The 19,063-nt window shown below is 33.8% G+C and overlaps 1 protein-coding gene across 1 annotated transcript in view; it reads right to left on the bottom strand.

The window, feature by feature from the left end:
- The window catches only part of LOC145292051 (dynein axonemal heavy chain 5-like), a 579,775-nt gene that overhangs the window by 439,952 nt on the left and 120,760 nt on the right, over nucleotides 1–19,063 (bottom strand). Inside the window, exons 11-15 of the mRNA XM_080138079.1 lie at nucleotides 17,283–17,376; nucleotides 13,626–13,724; nucleotides 12,732–12,913; nucleotides 4,593–4,712; nucleotides 1,003–1,204 (exon numbers count right to left, since the gene is read on the bottom strand). Coding sequence (XP_079994205.1) covers nucleotides 1,003–1,204; nucleotides 4,593–4,712; nucleotides 12,732–12,913; nucleotides 13,626–13,724; nucleotides 17,283–17,376 — 697 coding nt within the window. The remainder of the gene's footprint in view (nucleotides 1–1,002; nucleotides 1,205–4,592; nucleotides 4,713–12,731; nucleotides 12,914–13,625; nucleotides 13,725–17,282; nucleotides 17,377–19,063) is intronic.

Genomic DNA, 19,063 nt, shown 5'->3' with positions numbered 1-19,063 from the left:
TCCATGCCTAGCCAGAAAAAAATGCAATTCTGTTCTCTGATGCTGTCATTGCCCACAAGTCTTGTCTGCTGCAAGGCTACAATGTTGAGCCTTTTTAGCTTGTGGTTGATGATGGCTGTCTTTCTCACTTCATCAATTTGTAGGAGATCATTGAGAGCCTGGGACATATCGTCCTAACATTCCAAGTTGCCAGTCTCAGCACTGACAGCTTGGAAAGTTTTGAAGGTTTAGTTTTGGCAGGTGCACACTTTCTGATCTGCTTTTCAGATTTTGTCCTAGCTCCAGTCACCCAAAGAAGCAAACAGACTGTGGTGGGTCAGCATTTAATTGGTCATGGGCTGCCTGGCTTGTCAGGATTTCTATGATCCATCCCACCATTGGAGACAACCCGTAGCACCCAAGCTAACACCAAGCTTATTATTATTAACTAATATAACATTAACTCTATAATAATATATATGAAATATGCAAGAATTAAAATATCATATTAAATCATACTTTACGACCGAGCTACACCGGACGACCCTACTAGTTTAGATAAATACTTTTGCAATTTTAACAAGAACTACAATATCAGAACGTTTCTGTTTATGCTAAACATCTACAGAATGCCAACATCAATATGAACAACATATGAATGAATCACCTGTGGAATTTCCACAGGTGATTCATTCAATATGAACAACATATGAACAAGTCACCTGTGGAATTTCCACAGGTCCCGCTAGTTCAGATTTATACATTTACAGGACTCATGGAGTCACAGATGTTATTTGCAAGATTCCTTTTCCTGGACTGGTGACTCTTACACAGACGTGAGAATATAATCTGCCTTACTATTTAAGGGATATAGGGCTTCACTACACAGTTCCCAAGAATATTAGTGAAAACTAATCAGTAATTCTTAATCATAGTCTTAGTAACATATATAAGGTTTGAACGTTCAACTTTCATCAATTTACTACTGAGAATTCATTGTTAATTCCAAAGCACAGCATTTACCTCTGTTTTGCGATGGTCCAAAATATCATAGTTTTTCTTCTTCACCGATTCTACAATGGTCTTGTATCGAGCTACGATTGATTCGATCCCTTCAATCTTGATTTCTTGCAAACCAGAAAAGGCAGTCATCGTGTCAATCATGTCATTTATTTTCTCCAAACGTTTGCAGAATGCATCGAATTTTCCAAATATATAATTTTCACTGAAAAAAAAAAAAAGCAAATAGAAGCTAAAATAATGTGTTTTAATAACAAAGTAAAAATATAATTAGCATGGAAGAAAAAGAAGAAAAAGACATGAACGAAAACTTTTTGTTTAAAGAATATGGATTATTTAGATTGATATCAGTTTTAAAACTTTTTCCACAATGTAAATTACATAACATTGTCAGGAAATTTTACGATCCCCACGAGATCACCTCAATCTTCCCACTTACATGTAAGTAGGTTAAACTGAGTGATGTCTTAGGAGTGGTGATCACCCACAAAGATATAGATCTTTTCTGCTTTCTCTTTGTAGTTTTACTAATGAAAACAATAAAAAAGAACTAGAATTTTGTTACTTCTTAGAATTATTTGCAGCAACTACATCTAGATGAACTTCATCTTCGTCAAGTGCATATTCCATATCAAATAAATGTTTGTCAAATTCGGTAAACTGTAGAGAATTTCGAACTTAATCCTTTATTTAATCCACAGAGGAAGATTTTTCTCTTTTCGTCAACCATGACTTGTAGAAGTGTCAATTTTTTTTGTTTATTCTCAGTTATCATCTTCCAACCTCAGAATGCTTTTATTTAGAACTGATTGTTTGTCATAGACAAACGATTAATAAATGAAATGTTTGGTCTACAATTCCCTTCCAATTTTCAACCTGTGCATGTATAGTCAATGAAATATGTGCTTTATCTATCCTACATGCACAAAGAATTCATTTAAATTCTCTACAGACGTGTTGCTTAATTTGAGGAAATAGAATATATATATTTTACTTTTTTGTAATGAAGTTAAGGAAAAAGTTTATCTGCGTTATAACAGTTCAAACTGAATCTTTGAAGTCAACGTGTGTTCTGTAGATATTGTGGCAAAGGAAAGTATGAGTTTGGTGAAGTAATGGTGACTTCCAGCATGACGTTGTGATTTGAAACTGATGATTACTTTTAAAAAGAGGTTGATTTTATCTTAGATTTTAGGAGTTTCAAATTGAGTTTGTTTGAAATTACTTCTTTTAAAGTGTAATATTTAGATTGGATGATAAATAAGGACACAACAGCAATTAATTGCATTGTGAGTCTCAACAAATAAAATATAGAAAATAGTTTTTCAACAATATAATGTCCATTAACTCTACCAGACTGAGTTATATACTGGTAATTTCCAAAAATGCTATATACCAAGTTCATTTTTCCGACCACATGTTTTTGCGTTGTCAAGCAGCTAAAAATAGCTACCTAATCGCTGCTTAGCCTTGACTTAGCACAAGCCTAACGTTCTGCTAATGATTTCCTTTGTTTTGGCGGAATTGTGAGTTGTTTTGTAGACTAAAGTAGCCATGAAGCAAGTTAGAGACAAGTAAAAGAGTGAGACCAAGGAGTTTTACGGTGCAACAAGTGTTGGATAAAGTGACAAATTCTGATTCAGACGAAGGCGAATTTGATCAGGAGTATGTTTCTGAATCAAATAACACTAGTGATGATGAAGGAGAAAGTGATGATGATTCTAATGATGCAAGTAGACCTAGATTAAAATTGAGTGTTCAAAGTAGGGAGTGTGTTACACTCAATCAGGCGATAGGGGAGATTTTGGTGTGGTTGATGAGGGATGGGGTCGCAAGATCTGGATTTCGATGAGGATGGGAAAGGCCCAGTGGACATTCCAGGTCATATCACTGAAGAAAGCAAGTGCATCGATTTTCTTTAGTTATTTACCGAAGATGACTTCTGGCAGAATTTGACAGAGAAGACTAATCTACATGCCACTCAAATGTGTGCAGAAAGGCCCAACTACTACTACTGCCAGAATTTCAAGGATATTTCTGTTGAGGAAATGAAAGCCTTTGTTGGGCTAAAGATTTTCATATATATCTGTGTGAAACCCAGCTATCGGTTAAGTTATGGCAGTGATTTCATTGGATATACTTCAGGGTTCTGCAATGTCATGACATGGGACAGATTCTTGGTCATCTGGATTTTCCTGCATGTGGTTGATGTGAACTACAACAAGTACAAGGTGATTTTGACAAGAACGACCAGATGACCCACCTTTTTACGATGCCACTACCACTGGCCTCGATGCATCTTCATCAAATTCTTCATGTGGGCTTGCAACAACTCCTATGTCCTGTACATTTCTACACAAGGAGCTGCCAGAAAACCTCTGTACTTTACAAGATACATTCAAACACTGTATCTGGAACTGGTAGGAAACTACCGTTCTACAGCTGTTCACAGAGGACAACAAGCACCCTGTGTTCAACACCTGAAGTCAGGTAACCACTTCTCTGAAATTCCCCCTGGCACCTCATCTGATATATTCCAATATTCCATGAGCATACTTAGCCCAACAAAGGCTGTGCTGTGTACATGGAGAAACACCTGATATACAACAGACAGCACCCTGGAGTATCTTACAAAAATAACCCCCCAAAGAAGGTGAAGACAAGGTTCTGGTGCACCTACTGCAGAAAGTAGCTGGGCATCAAGGAGGGCTCTACCTGTTGGGCGGACTGGCACACAAAGGCTGAATACGGGTGGTATATGAAAAGGCAAAATATTACTAACGTGTTTAAATTTTTTTCACAATTTTGTCCAGGAGGCCAGGCACAGGGGCAAATTAGGTTCAGTAGCTCAGGTCTGGTAGGGTGAAGCCAATCCCACCCACTGATGTTCGTTTATCGTTTGTGAAGATGATTGTGATCATATAGATGTTTTGTGGATCCAGAGATGGCTTGTCAGACCAATTCAAGCTCTGAAGTATCATCTGCTAGTAAGATATTTATGATTTGGGAGCAAAGACGTTGATTGTTTAGTCTTTTTGAAGAGCACGCTTCTTCTTGTGCGCTTTAATGTGCACAGTTTTGGAAATCATAGCCCCTTTGTGTCTTGTAGTAGATCAGAAATGTTTGCTTTAGGCTTGGTTTTCCCACGAGTCAGAATACAAACCAAACTTTTGAGAGATACCTTCAAGCTGTTCTTGAACGATTTTCTCACTGCAAATGAGCTGTTTCAGGAGTCTTGAATCTGACATGTTGCATATATGGCCATCTCTACAAGCCTGGCACTGTTGTAGTATGGTGTATGCTGACAAGAGGCTTGACTAGGTTAAAACTCTTGTGTCTGGTATCTTGTATTTTCATCAATCTGTCGAAACAGATCATGCGGAAATGGTTCAGTTTTATCATGCGTCTGACATATATGGTTCAAGTTTCACAGGCATACATGATGATTGTGAGAATCACAGCTCTGTATACCTGAAGTTTATAATCAAATTCCTCTGGCTTTTAGACTGATAATTTAATGGTCATGTTTGAATAGTGATGTGTAAATAATTATTTTCATGCAACATTCATAAAACGCTGAAAGCAATAATTACCTGAATTCAAATTGTTTTTCTGAAGGATTATATTTGAGCCTCTCTTTGGTCTTTTGAAAATGTTCTTGATATTTCTCATTCAAGTAAATACAGTCTTTTAGCATTGGAATCAAAACTTCTCTGAAAAAAAAAAAGATGTCAATCAGTAATATTTTAAGTTTTTGTTTAGTTTTATTTTTCCAAATTATTGCAAAACCTATTGTAGAAAATGGAGCTGAAAATAAAATTCAAACTCATGAAAAATAATTTAAGAATTATCAGTGACAGTATTAGTGATAGGACGGTTCAAATATTTTTCTAATTCTAATACAATTATTGATTCTGTTCAAGATTTCTGGTTCCAATGCAAATATCTATTTCGATTGTTTTGAAATCTCTAAATATTTTGCTCTAGAGTTGTTTTTTTAATTTTATTTTTTCAGATTACCAAAAAAACCTATGTAACATGTGCTTATATTTTAGTAAACGTAAAAGTATGTGTAGATTAATTTATATATTTTCGTTTTACTGGTAGTTTAAAATCGATACATATTTTATCGTTAGTATCAGCAATTAATATAATATAATAAATAACTATAGCGAATTTTCAGTTAAAATCTATGATTTGTTTCGTTTTTACTACTTTTATTATTCAACCTATTTTTTATTCTATAAAGGAGTCACCACTTATTAATTGAAAATTAAATCTTAATCAAACACCAAACAAAATTTAAAAAAAAAAAAAAACAATTAAAAGAATCGTTTTTGGCATCGGAAAATAAGCACAATTTTTCTGCTTCGGATACTAATTCCAATACCTCAGAAAACGTCCATTTTTTTCGATTCCAATTCTGATTAATAATCACAAGACTAGACAATACAATGTTATCTGTTGATAAACCTGTGGGAACCAAGTTGCCCATACAAGCGAACACACGGACACAAACTTGTAACATCGAGGTAAACCTAATTATCACCCTTTAATTCTGGCAGTACCATCCTTTGTTGCAAGGCAGTGTTAACATCTCACATCCGCTTTTGTTTTTTTTTTTTTTTTTTTACAAGGTGGTCACCACTTATCAAAGCCCGGAAGCCCCTCAGGGATAAGGGTTATTGTAAGTACAGTATGTTAGTGTGGATATTTAAAGTGTCTACTTAAGGGGGCGGTTCATCAGGAATTTGTTTACGTTGGACTTGAAGACATCCAAGTTGTAGTCAGGAGGAAAGCAGGCAGACGGAACAAAGTTCCACAGGCGTGCAGTTCTAAGAAAGAAGCTTTGTTCATCGAATCTACGTTTTGATTTAGGCATAGATAAAGAGTGGGGAAAGTTTTTGACAGTGGATTCAGCTAGATGGGTGTTTTTTGTGAAAGATTGGCGAGGGGGGACCACTTAATCTTAGTTGCCCTCCTTTCCCCTTGGACATGGAACCATGCAGACGCGTCAAAACTATGCTCCTGTTTTGCACATACACAGAAAACATTTGCACTCTCGCAAAGAGACCCTCAGAATTATCATGCAATAATGTTTTCTAATACCTCTTTGGTATTGAACTGGTTCTCATTACTCTTGTAGCAATTGCTGTGAATAAATGTATGCAGGGTGTAAATTATAATCTCGGCACATTCTTGGCGAGAGGACCAAGCGACCATTGTACTTTATTCCTCTACACACAAGGGGATCGATAACTCTGACCCCAACAAACCTCATCATTACCATCATTTGTAAAATATGGCATAGTGAAAAGTCACAGCCTTCATAATAATATTAATAATGTTAATATTGATAGGCATAGACAGAACACAGTGAATCTAGAGGACTAGACCTTAAACAAAAATCCTTCTATTCTTTACCGATTATTGCAGTTCTGCACTATGAGGAGTACAGTAAAATATAGATGCTGTTGTCATGAGACCATCCTCTGAGGTAATACCCCCTCATTGGGAAAGGTGAAATATTCAGTCTGTTGTTTTAAGACCATCCTCATCTCCCATGCTTGTGGGTAGTATATGTTCGTTCGTCATGATACCATTCTCCTAAGCATTATCTCATCGTGAGAGGGAGGAGCAATATGTTGGTACATCATATAGCAAAAATAATATTTCCCTTGTGGTTGTTGTTGATTAAATTAAATTTGATTTTACTATATTTGCAACAGATATACAATAAATAACCATAGCGAATTTTCAGCAAAAATCTATGATTTGTTTCATTTTTATTATTTTTATCATTCAAGTTATGTTTTTTTTTTTTACAAAGGAGTCACCATTTATGAAGGCCCAGATGCCACTCGAGGATAAGTGTTAATAAGTGTACAGTGGTCAATGGGACAATGTAATAGTAATTGTTAGTAGTGGAAATTTGGTAAATTGGATTGCTTAAGTGGAACGGCTCATTAAGAATTTGTTTACGTTGAACTTGAAGACGACCATATTATAGTCAGCTAGAAAGCAGGCAAATGGAAGAGAGTTCCACAGGTGTGCAGTTCTAAGAAAGAAGCATTGTTCATGGAATCTACGTTTAGGTTTAGGCACAGATAAAGAATGGAGGAAGTGATTGATAGTGTTTTCAGCTAGACAAATGTTTCTCGTGAAAGTTTGATGAGAGGGGATCAGAGAAGGGAGCTCCAACAAGCACTTGCTTTGAAAATAATGATAAAGCAGAAACAGGCTCGCAACGTCTCTTCTGTGAGAAAGAGATTGCAGGGTAGAGAAAAAGGCATCCTCCACTAAGCTACAAAATCTATCTTGAACTCTGTCAAGGCAGGATAAGCTGCTTCTAGCAGCTCGTGCACAGATATGGCAACAGTACTCCATCCTTGGATATACCTGGCTTATATAGGTAGAGAATTGTATCAGCAGTGAGATATCTATTGGATCAATAGAAGGATCTCACTATTTTCCCAGCGACCTTTGCAACAGATTTGATGTACGTGTTACATTTCATATCAGGAGTAATGGCCAAGCCCAGGAGCTTTGTCAAAACATGAAACCTTCCCAAGATGAGAGCCATTCATTTCAATTGATGCCCGATAGGGATCAGAGCATTGATGATGTAAAGACACAAGTTTGGTTTTAGATGCATTAAAAGTAATCAGCCACCTATTTCCCTATTGCACCACATGCTCAAGATCAGAGGAGAGAGAATCAGTGAGAACTTGGTCATTTACGGTCATTGATGTACTGGCATATATGTAGTGTCGTCAACATAAATGTCTATGAATGATCTAAGGATATGATTTGGAAGGTCATTGATATATATTAGGAAGAGAGATAGGCCCAGGATGGATCCCTGAGGGACTCCAGCATTAATACTGTGAGCTTCTGATTTCTGCCCATCAACCACTACTCTTATGAACCTATCAGAGAAAAATGATTTAATAATTGAGAAGACATTTCCAGTATACCGTAACTGGAGATCTTGCCATACTCTATCAAAGGCCTTGGATATGTCAAGAGCAACTGCCCTAAAAAGGAAGCCTCTGTCAAGAGATTTGCTAATCCTATGAGCACATCTACTGTAGATCTAGCAAAACGGAAACCATATGGTGGGTTCATGAACAATCTGCGTTAGGTCATAACCAATGGAGAAATCATAACAGAACCTCCCCTCATCATCTATCTTGTTTGAGTGGGTTAACCATTCCACATTGTGAACATTGAAGTCTCCACAGACATGAATATTAGCTGAAGGATGAGCAGACAGGATGTGGTCAATTTTCTCAGATATGCTTTTAAAGATAGTAACTCTGCTGTTGTGGGGGCAATAGAGAGTAAATATAAACGCAGTAGTGTGGGCAAGTGCCACCTGGAAATACATATAAGATAATTTAGGATCTTCTCTGGAGATGTCCCTACCACATGGAAAGCCATCTTTAATGTAGACACAATTCCATGCCCATGGCGATCTTGGGGATCAGATTTGGAGGTTAAGTTAGAGTATCCTTTAACTACGAACTCATTTAGGAAAATAGTCAGTCCAATGCCAGTTTCGCTTAGGAATAATAGGTCTGGTTTAGTCTCCTGTAATTGGGTTTCAACCTCTGGAAGGTTGGACCATAGACCCCTAATGTTGGAGAAGGAGACATGGTAGTGGGGGTCTACATTGGATATTGGATACTTGGGTTTAATCGTGTATTTTTTCTGGAAACTTTTCATGATGTTTTGAAATTTGTGGAATAGGTCGACAGACTTGCTTAGAGCAAGGAAAAGAGGGGGAAGTAAGAAAGAAAAAGAAATGAAGAAATAAATATTTTTTATAGCACATGAAAAGGTAAAGCCGCAACAATTACCCACTAATAAGGCATTGAGAAGCTTCACCAGAAACTACTGCATGGTCCAGAATCCATTCACCAAATGGCAATACAGCAGTCCCAGTACTTTGCACCTGCTGATAGGACAGCCTCCTTAGTGGTTAATCCAAGGTTCGGGTGTTTGACTATCAGGCGGATAATGTCAGCCCAGATGAAACGTTTAACTCCAGCACCTTCACTAGTGACATGGCTACAAGGATAGACATAGAAATAGAAAATTTTCGACATCTCTGTGACTGTTATGGCAAAATACTGCCAACCTAGAATATAGCTTTTTATTCTCCCTTTGTCAGAAAAATCACTCATTAAAATGAGGATTGAGGGACAAATTAGGAGAAGCAAGAGTAATGGGAGCTGCCAATAATGCATCCACAATGCATTGTCTACTCTCCATTAAAAAAACTGATAATATTAAGTATTATAATTAATATACTATTATTTTACATCTTGGGTAAAATCGTAAACGCCTGAACATAATGCGGTAAAATTTGTACACAGATAATAAGTAGTTTTATCTTGTTTTTTGTTAAATATTTGTAAATAGTAATTTTGAATTAAAATAGTATTACACGGAAATGCTTACAATAATCGCTAAATGCACTACTTCCATGTACTCTTTGTGTCCTCGATTTTTCTACCATATCTACACATTTTATTAGAATTTATGACCCCCCACCTTCTTCCTCATTAATGAGTCATTTTCTTGATCCTTTCAGCTGGTCATATTTCCGGTCCTTGCTACTTTCAGGGTCACGTGAGATAACTTATAAAAACACTCACATGAGGCTCTTTTTTGTTATTTTTGATCCAGCAACAGGATGCAGCTGAGGTTCAATGACTCATGCCCAAGACGGCTGTCACAGGCAGCCCGTCCCCTTCCTACTATTATCGACCTGAACTGAAGACTATCTGTGACAAACCCGAGACGGCATTTACAAGTTAATCATCATTTACCACCGAATTTTAGGCTGGGTTGCAATCAAGTCCGATATGAAAAGAGCCAGAATTGAGGGACTCACAGGTGCCACTTGTTATTCAAACTTTTCAGATAAATTCTCACGAAGCACGTTTTTTTGCAAATCCTCTTTTCTGTACAATTAACTTTTTCTTGTATCATCCATTTGTTCACTCAATAAAATTACTTTAAATAGTCTGCACACTTGTGTTCCTTCTTGCAAACAAACTATTGCCATATTCTGTTTCAGAGTTTATCCTCGATTTGTTGCCGCATTCTAACGTGTGAGAATTGAACTTTTACCAGAGTAAAATTAATCCCAATAATTTCCAAATATTTTCTCTTAGATTATATGCGTAATACCAAATAGATTTTAACAGAAAATGGTCCCTCAGTTACTAATATTTAACAAAAACAAAAAGATAAAACAATATTTATAGCATGTACAGAATTTTTCATTGCATTCTATCCAGACCACTAAATTGTGGTTTTACTGTTTCTTGGATGTTATATTAACAAGGTTTAAGCTGTAGAACACCCCGAGTTTTCTTAGATGTTCTTTGCCGAACTTGAGAATCTTTGTATAAAACTCTGAAATCCGCATGGAATTTCGAACTGAATGCTTTTATTTAATCCACAGGGGTAGTGTTCTAATTCTGTCATCAATTAGCAAGTAGACGTGTTAATTTTTTGTTATTCTTAGTGACTATCACCTATAATGAGGATTGAACTTTCAACATCCAGATAACTGCTACCAAGTACTGATTATTAATAACACAATATTAATAATTTTCATATAAAAATTGTGAGCCTTAAACCTAATCTTTTCTAAATTTGTTGTATTACTACTTATTCCTAAAGTTTTTTTTCAAGAATGTAAATGTAATTTGGATTATTCGGACCACTGTTCTCATTTGAGTATTTTGGTCAATGTAATCTCTTACTTTATCCGTGGCGCAATGGATAAAGTACTACATTTTTTTTTTTTTTTTACATAGGCGTCACCAGTTATCATATGTCCTTTTCTCTTCGCTGCAACCTCTACCTCACAGAAGAGATATTGCGAGTTTGTCTCTGCTTTATCGTTATTTTCGTGGAAAGTGTTCAACTGAGCTTCAATCTATGGTCCCCTCTCGCCAAACTTTCACAAGAAACTCTAGACTAGCTGAAAACATTATCAATAATTTTCCCCACTCTTTATCTGTACCTAAACCTAAACATAGATTCCATGATCAAGTATGTAATTAAATTCAGTTCTAAGTGGAGATTGAAAGTTCAATCCTTAGTGTGAGCAATACTTAAATACAATTATGAACTGCTTAAGCAATACTTAAATACAATTATGAACTGCTTAAGCAATACTTAAATACAATTATGAACTGCTTAAGCAATACTTAAATACAATTATGAACTGCTTAAGCAATACTTAAATACAATTATGAACTGCTTAAGCAATACTTAAATACAATTATGAACTGCTTAAGCAATATTTAAATACAATTATGAACTGCTTAAGCAATACTTAAATACAATTATGAACTGCTTAAGACTTCTTTAGAGATGCGTCTTTAAATTGCATGACGGAGGAAACGAGAGCATAGTACACCCATAGATTAAATAAAGGATTTCATGCGAAAGTCCGTGCAGATTCCTGAGTTCGACAAGATATATTTGAAGAAGCTTGGAGATTATATTGATCGGCGGAACATTGTGCGAATAACAATCAAAATGAGAATAGTAATCCGAAAAATCCAAATACCAAATCCAAATTTTAAATCCTCATGTAGAAAAATTCAGAAACATAATGTAAATATATCTGTAAAATAAAATTGAACGGAAAATGAAAAATTGTTGAAAAAACAAAATCTACATAAACAAAATCGACATAAAGATACATCTTAAGAAGATCGGAGGTTACCTCTGCCGAAACGTTGCAAATATGGCACATAAGATGAGAAGAGTGGTTGGAATAATAAAAATAATATATATTATCAATCATCATCTAAAAATTTCTCAAATTTGATGTCATTTTCATTTTTTTTTAAGTTTAGCAACAAGGGAAATAACTCATAAATAGACTATTTATGAATTATTTCCCATTCTATAAAATTAACAAGAGTTATTTCCCTTACATTAATTTTGTATGTTTCTTTCGCACTTCCACGAGTATTTCCAGGATTCAATGATGAATGTTTTCTTTTTGCACCCACAACATATTATTTGTCGTTGTAGTCCCCCCGCCATTATTATATTTTTAATATCAAGTTATTTTGATAGGGCCAAAGGTTGTACGCACGATTGATTGGGTGAGAGAGAGACATGTAAGTAATGGTTACGTTAGTTGAAATAACACTTTGTATAAGTTTACGGTCACACATGACACACCTGGCATTTCTCGAGAATGAGAGCGTACCGCTGTGGGATCTAGCATCAATTCAGGAACCTTTTTTGTTAACATTGTTTTTATATATTGCCAATTTGAAAGCTTAACTTATTGTTCCATCTCTGTTTAATAACGTAGTTAAAAATGTTATTTTTTTCTTACATTTTTTTTTTATTAATGAATGCTATGACTTTGTTAAATCAATAAAAGTAGTTATAAAAATAATTGTTTTTTTACTAACGCTCCTTATAGACCAACATCACATTAGTCTTCCTCATATAGTTTACAAATTCAATATATTGAACACATCAACATTCCTACTATTTAAAGAGAGAGGGTTGTTTGGAATCAACATAGGTCATCCCAACGTGAGCACAAATGAGTCAATGCTGAAATTGTGTACATCAAGTTTTAAAAAAAAAATTATTCGCTTAAAACCCCGATATTTCATAAAGTATTTTTTTTTTTTTTTTGCCAAAATAGATAAATAAATAAATAAACGAATATATACCTTGGGTGATCCCAAACTTTGCTTACATCTTCCAAGAGGTAAGCTTTACACGTTGATATCATTTGGTTGGTGATCTTTACAAACAATGACGTCATCCGTTCAGAAGTGTTGTAATACTGGGAGATGCAATAGATCATCCGAATTGCGTTCATCATGCTCGGAATGTGTTCAACAATTGACACCTGTAGAAAAAGCGGGAAAACAAAAACAACCTTGAATTATTTCCATTGTTTGGACAACTGTTTTCATCTTTAGTGTTACTTTTGAAAGTTTTTTTTCTTTTTTTTTTTACATAGGAGTCACTAATTATCAAGGCCCAGAGGGCACTCGAGAATAAGGGTTAATGAGTGTACAGTGGTCAGGGGGAACATGTCAGTCATCGTTAGTCGTGGAAATTTGGTAAATTGGATTACTTAAGGGGGTCGTTCCTCAAGTTGGACTTGAAGACAATCATATTGTAGTCAGTTGGAAAGCAGGAAAGCGGAACAGAGTTCTACAGGCGTACAGTTCTAAGAAAGAAGCTTTGTTCATGGCATAAATTAAAATTAAAGAAAAATAGTAAAAGATGATGATGATGATGATGATGATGATGATGATGATGATGATTTGATGATGATATTTTGATGATGATGATGATGATGATGATGATGACTATTTGATGGTGCTGGTTATTATATGCCCAGTTTGTAGACATTTACATCTTATTTTGCCATTGGACATACTTTTGTCTTTACGGGAAAGGTATGACATATACCATTCAGTCAGCTAGGGGTAAACAGCAACTTTTGTTCAATTAATCATATACAATGAATCATTTATAGTAAAGGACTAATATGCTATAAAGCAGACAAATGAAAAAAAAATTTTTTTTAAAAATTACTCATCTTTACTTACGGGATTGCATTTAACAAGCGGTCCAAAAAATTTCTCCAAAGTGTAAAGATATTTCACGTTGTCTTTTGCTTCGTTTGCAGCATCTGTGATCCGACCATCCTAGGAAGGAAACAAAACGAAAGTTTTTAGTATTACAACTATTTTCTTTTTAATAATTAAAGAGTCACCATTTATTAAGATAAGGCTTAAATGAGACAGAAAAATTGTAAATTGAATGATAAAGATTATCATGAGAGGACTGAAAATGATAAATGTAAGGATATAAATTTGATTACTTATTACTGACAATTATTTTTTATTAACATTGAATTTGAAGGTAACCATGTTGTAACCCATAGGGATGAACTCTCGTGATAAAGTGTTTCACAGAGGGGAAGTTTTTGGAAATAAACTCTTCATGAAAATTCTGTTTGAAGGAGGAAAAAAAGGAAAGTTCTATGTGGTGGAGGTAGAAAGAAGAGTTCACGCTGTGACTATTTTACAAGGATGAAACAGAGATCAATGTTTGATTGTGCACCTTTCATGAAAATAACAGATTAGAGAAAGACTTTCTATGAGAAAATGGCTAGGCAGAATAGTAGCTACCACCGTTCCTACTGAACTGTATTTTTTTTTTTTTTTTTTTTACATAGGCATCACCTATAAAGAAATGCCACTCGAGGATAAGGGTTAAAGAGTGTACAGTAGTCAATTGGATAATATAGTAATCGTTTGTAATGGAAATTTAGTAAATTTGTTAACTGATGTGGAATGACTTATCAAGAACTTGTTTATGTTGGACTTGAAGACAACCATATTGTAGTCAGCTGGAAAGCAGGCAAATGGAAGACAGTTCCACAAGTGTGCACTTCTAAGAACGAAACTTTGTTCATGGAGTCTACGTTTAGGTTCAGACACAGATAAATTATTGTGAAAGTTTGGCAAGCGGTGACAATCCTGTGCCCTTCTTAACACAATGAAACATGTAATGTTTTAACTTATGCCGAATAAACTGATTTGACTGGCATTGAATTGAAGACTGTGAAATTGATTTTGTAGTCTGTCAATGCAAGAACAAATCTGTTAGCAGCATCTCTCCAGATGTGACAGCAGTACTCTATCTGAGAATATTCTGACTCATATATATGTAGCGGATCATTTATATATATGTAAGAGATCATTCACATCATGTTGTTAAGAATAACAAAATGTAATTTGGTTGAATTCCTTTTAGAAAATACTTTTCCTATGTTGAAGTTATTTTCCAAATATCTGCAATCGTCAAAAATGAATATAACCCTGTATTCGGCCACACAGAGTTATTTCCCTTTATTTACAACAAAAAAGTAATACTATGGTAAAACACTTAAAAAAATAGAAAGCATAACAAACAGCAAATAAATACATTAATGGGCAACGCCGCGTAAGACAAGGTAGTATGATATAAAGAGTCAATGGATGTAAAGTAACTATTTTGTAACCGAAATTATCAAAGTCGTGTTCCCACCTGTTCAGGACGATTAATTATTTTCTAGATATTTTGTGCTGAACTTGTATTTATGGAAATAAAACCAACATTAGTTTGTTGTTTTGGAATTTTTTGAGATAAAGGTTGATAATTTCTAATTTTGGATTATAAGTCAGGACACAATATACATACATACATACATACATACATACATACATACATACATACATATATATATATATATATATATATATATATATATATATATACATATATATATATGCATATATATGTATATATATATATGCATATATGTATATATATGTATATATATGCATATATTCATATATATATATATATATATATATATATATATATATATATATATATATATATATATATATATAAATGAGGGAGGTCACCAACAATGTGTATGTATTTTTTAACATTATTTTATTATTCCGTGGTTTGATTTTTCATTTTAAAATATGTTTAGATCATTGTAATAATGTTTGTAAATCATTCAATGATTTAAAAACATTATTACAATGATCTGAAAATGTGGCTCAAAAGATTTTACCTTTACGGTGTCTAGCAAACTACTCAGCCAATTTTTGTGTAAACATTTGACATTTGTACATAACGAGTATTCAGACATGCGGCAAGTATTTTAATCAGTTTTGGGGCGTAATTTGGCTACCAAAAATCAAAGTTGAAAGAGTTGAATTTTGCAGATTCTCCCAAATTCCTCTGTCAAATTTTGGGTCTAAAGACCTGAAATTTTAGATGTAGGTAACTTGGATATGGGTAAAACTTTGTACCTGCATTCGAGACCAAAATAATGAATGTTAATGGGTCAAAGGTAGGGTCAAAGTTAACAAAAAAAACTGAAATTACTCAGACAAATTATGGTCTAAACACGAAGGGCAAGTTATGAACAGTACATAGGGCCGAGCAAAGCCAGGAAGAAATGCAAGTAGTGTTTGTGTTGGTGTTGAGAGTAATATTATATTTATAGCAAATAATTTTGGGTTTGAGATTAATAATTAATTATTAGTAAATAAGTTTGGTGTTAAGAACAATAGTAAACAAGTAGCAAATAATTTTGTATTTGAGGTTAATAGTGAATTAATAGTAAATAGGCTTTGAGATGTGAGTACTAGAAAATTAATAGCAAATAATTTGAGTTTGAAATTAATAGTGAATTATTAGTAAATAAGTATGGACTTGAGAACAATAGTAAATTAATAGCACATAATTTTGGATCAGAAGTGAATTAATAGTAAATAAGTTTTGATTTCAGAGTAATAGTAAATTTGTATCTAATAATTTTGGGTTTGAGATTAATAGTGAATTATTTGTAAATAAGTTTGGAATTGAGAACAATAGTAAATTAATAGCAAATATTTTATGGGTTCGAGATTAATAGTGAATTATTAGTAAAATATTTGGAGTTGAGAACAATAGTAAATTAATACCAAATAATATTGGGTTCGAGATTAATAGTGAATTAATAGTAAATAGGTTAGGAGTTGAGAGAAATAGTAAATTAATACCAAATAATTTTTGGTTGACATTATTAGTGAATTAAAAGTAAATAAGTTTGGATTTAAGAATAATAGTAAATTAGTAGCAAATAATTTTGGGTTTGGAATTAATAGTGAATTAATCTATCTATTCTATCTATTAAAGTAATATTGTGTGTGTGTTTACATTTCCCTAGCAAACTACTCTGTCAATTTTTAGTCTACAGACTGAAATCTCGAGAATTTGCACCATTCAAGTTTATTTTATTGCAAAAATGATAGCGAGTTTAAGCGGACTTCCAGTTTTAGTAGAGGTCACTTGTAGGTTTTTCCCTTTAACTGTGGCAGGTGTTGTAGTTTGGCGCTTTCTCTTATCAGAAAGCTGAAAAGTTCAATTAAGTTCTTAGCAGGTAGGTATACAGTCCTTGAATAAAGCTCCTTAGTAAAGGGATAATATTGAAAGTCCTTTTAGACTAAAGAAGGAAGGGAGTACTTACAAAGTTTAAATTTCAAATGCTTATTTAAAATTCTCTATGACAAGACGACAATTTTCATAAAGTTTGACTCTCGAAATCTCATTTAAAATTGTACATAGCATGGCAATTTTTAAAAAAACTTCGATTCTTGAATGCTTATTCAAAATTTCTGAACTTGCAAACCACATTTGTTGAAGCATTTACTTACCAATTCTTTCCATTTCTTCAGAGATTTTGATTTTGCTGCTTGTAAAACACCTACAACGGCTTTGACTTGTTTGCTTTTCATTTGTTCTAGGAGACTAAATGAAATATAATTAAAGATTAGGGTTGATGACAAATGATGATGTCAGAAAATTATTAATCCAAGTTGCTATATAGGTGCATATGTGTTAGTATACATACGTGAAAGATAAATAGAAAAACAATGCGCACACACACACACACACACACACACACACACACACACACACACACACACACACACACACACACACATATATATGACATCATGCAATCGAATCAAATATAATATTTCGTCTTGATTATTCAAACGATACGGTCCAAATTATTTAATATTAAAATTTAAAAATAATTACAAGCTTGAAAAAAATATAGACATGTAAAGATTGTGGTGGAACGTATAAAGAGAAAAAAAGACATAGAAAAATAGAGAATGAAGGAAAAAGGAGAGAGCATTTCAAAAATTGTTTGGATTTCATCTGGGTAGAAAAAGTCAATGTGAAAAAGAATAGGAAAATCTGAAAGAAAGAAGAAGAAAAAAAACAGCAGTATGTCATCTGAAGACATTGGTGGAAGAGAAATGAATTGTAAACAAAAATGTAGAAATGTTTGAAATCATTGAAATATAGTAGTATAGTGTGAGAAGAATAAAAAAAAGTTGCTTTTATTTTATCTTTTTAATTTCTTTCTGTTAATGTAATGCTATTCTCACCGATCACATTTTTAGTTGAATTAGGTTCGATGATCAAGTTAACTATTCAGTTTTTCGTGGTTAAACTGATAAATAGTAAGAGAGTCATTGAGTTGCAAAAACTACTGCGATTTTTTTTTATTAAATATTTAAGTAAAATTTAAGTATGCTTGAAATCTCATATATAGGATAATGTGGCGTTTTAATAATCGTTTACTTTTATATTTTAATCTCGTATATTTATTTTTATTTAAACTTTTTTGGCGCATACTATGCATGAAATCGAATAAATTATATTTGCCTATTTTGAATTTTTGATAAAACATTTTAGTGTTTTGTTATGTAGTTTGTATCATTGTGATAACGAGTTTAGTTCATTTCTTGTAGAAGGGTTTGTTGATTTCATTTGTGAGAAACAGTAGGTATGTTTTCTGTTTAATACTTGTGTGTAGATTGAGGAATGTTTCTATTGTCTAATATTAAATGATTTGGATATCTCAAGGATTTTTGAGAATGCTAAGTTTGTTTAAATGTTTTCGTTGAGGTTTTGTGGACTGCATGTTCTAAGAGCGCATAGACATAAACCAATCATAGAACCGGTTTTAATTTTGTTGTAGTGGGTGAAAATGTGTACAGCAATTTTTGTTAGCTAATTTGTGGTAGACCTAAAATATTTAAGAATTTTGTGACTTATTTATTAGGAGATCTAGAAAAGGTGTGATCTTATGAGATACTTTCTATATAAACTTTATACATTGTTCGGCAGTTTCTAACCAGAGTACTGAGTTTCTAGAAGCTGGAAAATCGTCTTTGTATCTAACTTCACATGGAGAGGCAAGTAACTTTTTATTCACTTTTTTTCTTCCCAGTAAGACTGAATGCTACTCGAGGTCGGTTCAACGTGGGGTAGGCGAGTCCTGCTTTCTCTAAAAACTTGGCTTTCTGGATAACTGGAAAATTTGCCGCGATTTGCCCACATTGAGAGGAAACATACTCAAGCGATTAAACCAATTCCCTTCCCCAAAGGCGGAGGTAATGCTGAACTCTGACCATAC

Source organism: Euprymna scolopes, chromosome 13 (genome assembly GCF_053919585.1).
Source record: "Euprymna scolopes isolate OS-2025 chromosome 13, ASM5391958v1, whole genome shotgun sequence".
Taxonomy (NCBI): Eukaryota; Metazoa; Mollusca; class Cephalopoda; order Sepiida; family Sepiolidae; genus Euprymna; species Euprymna scolopes.
The sequence above is the reverse complement of the archived record's forward strand: the minus strand, read 5'-3'. Positions and strand labels throughout refer to the sequence as shown.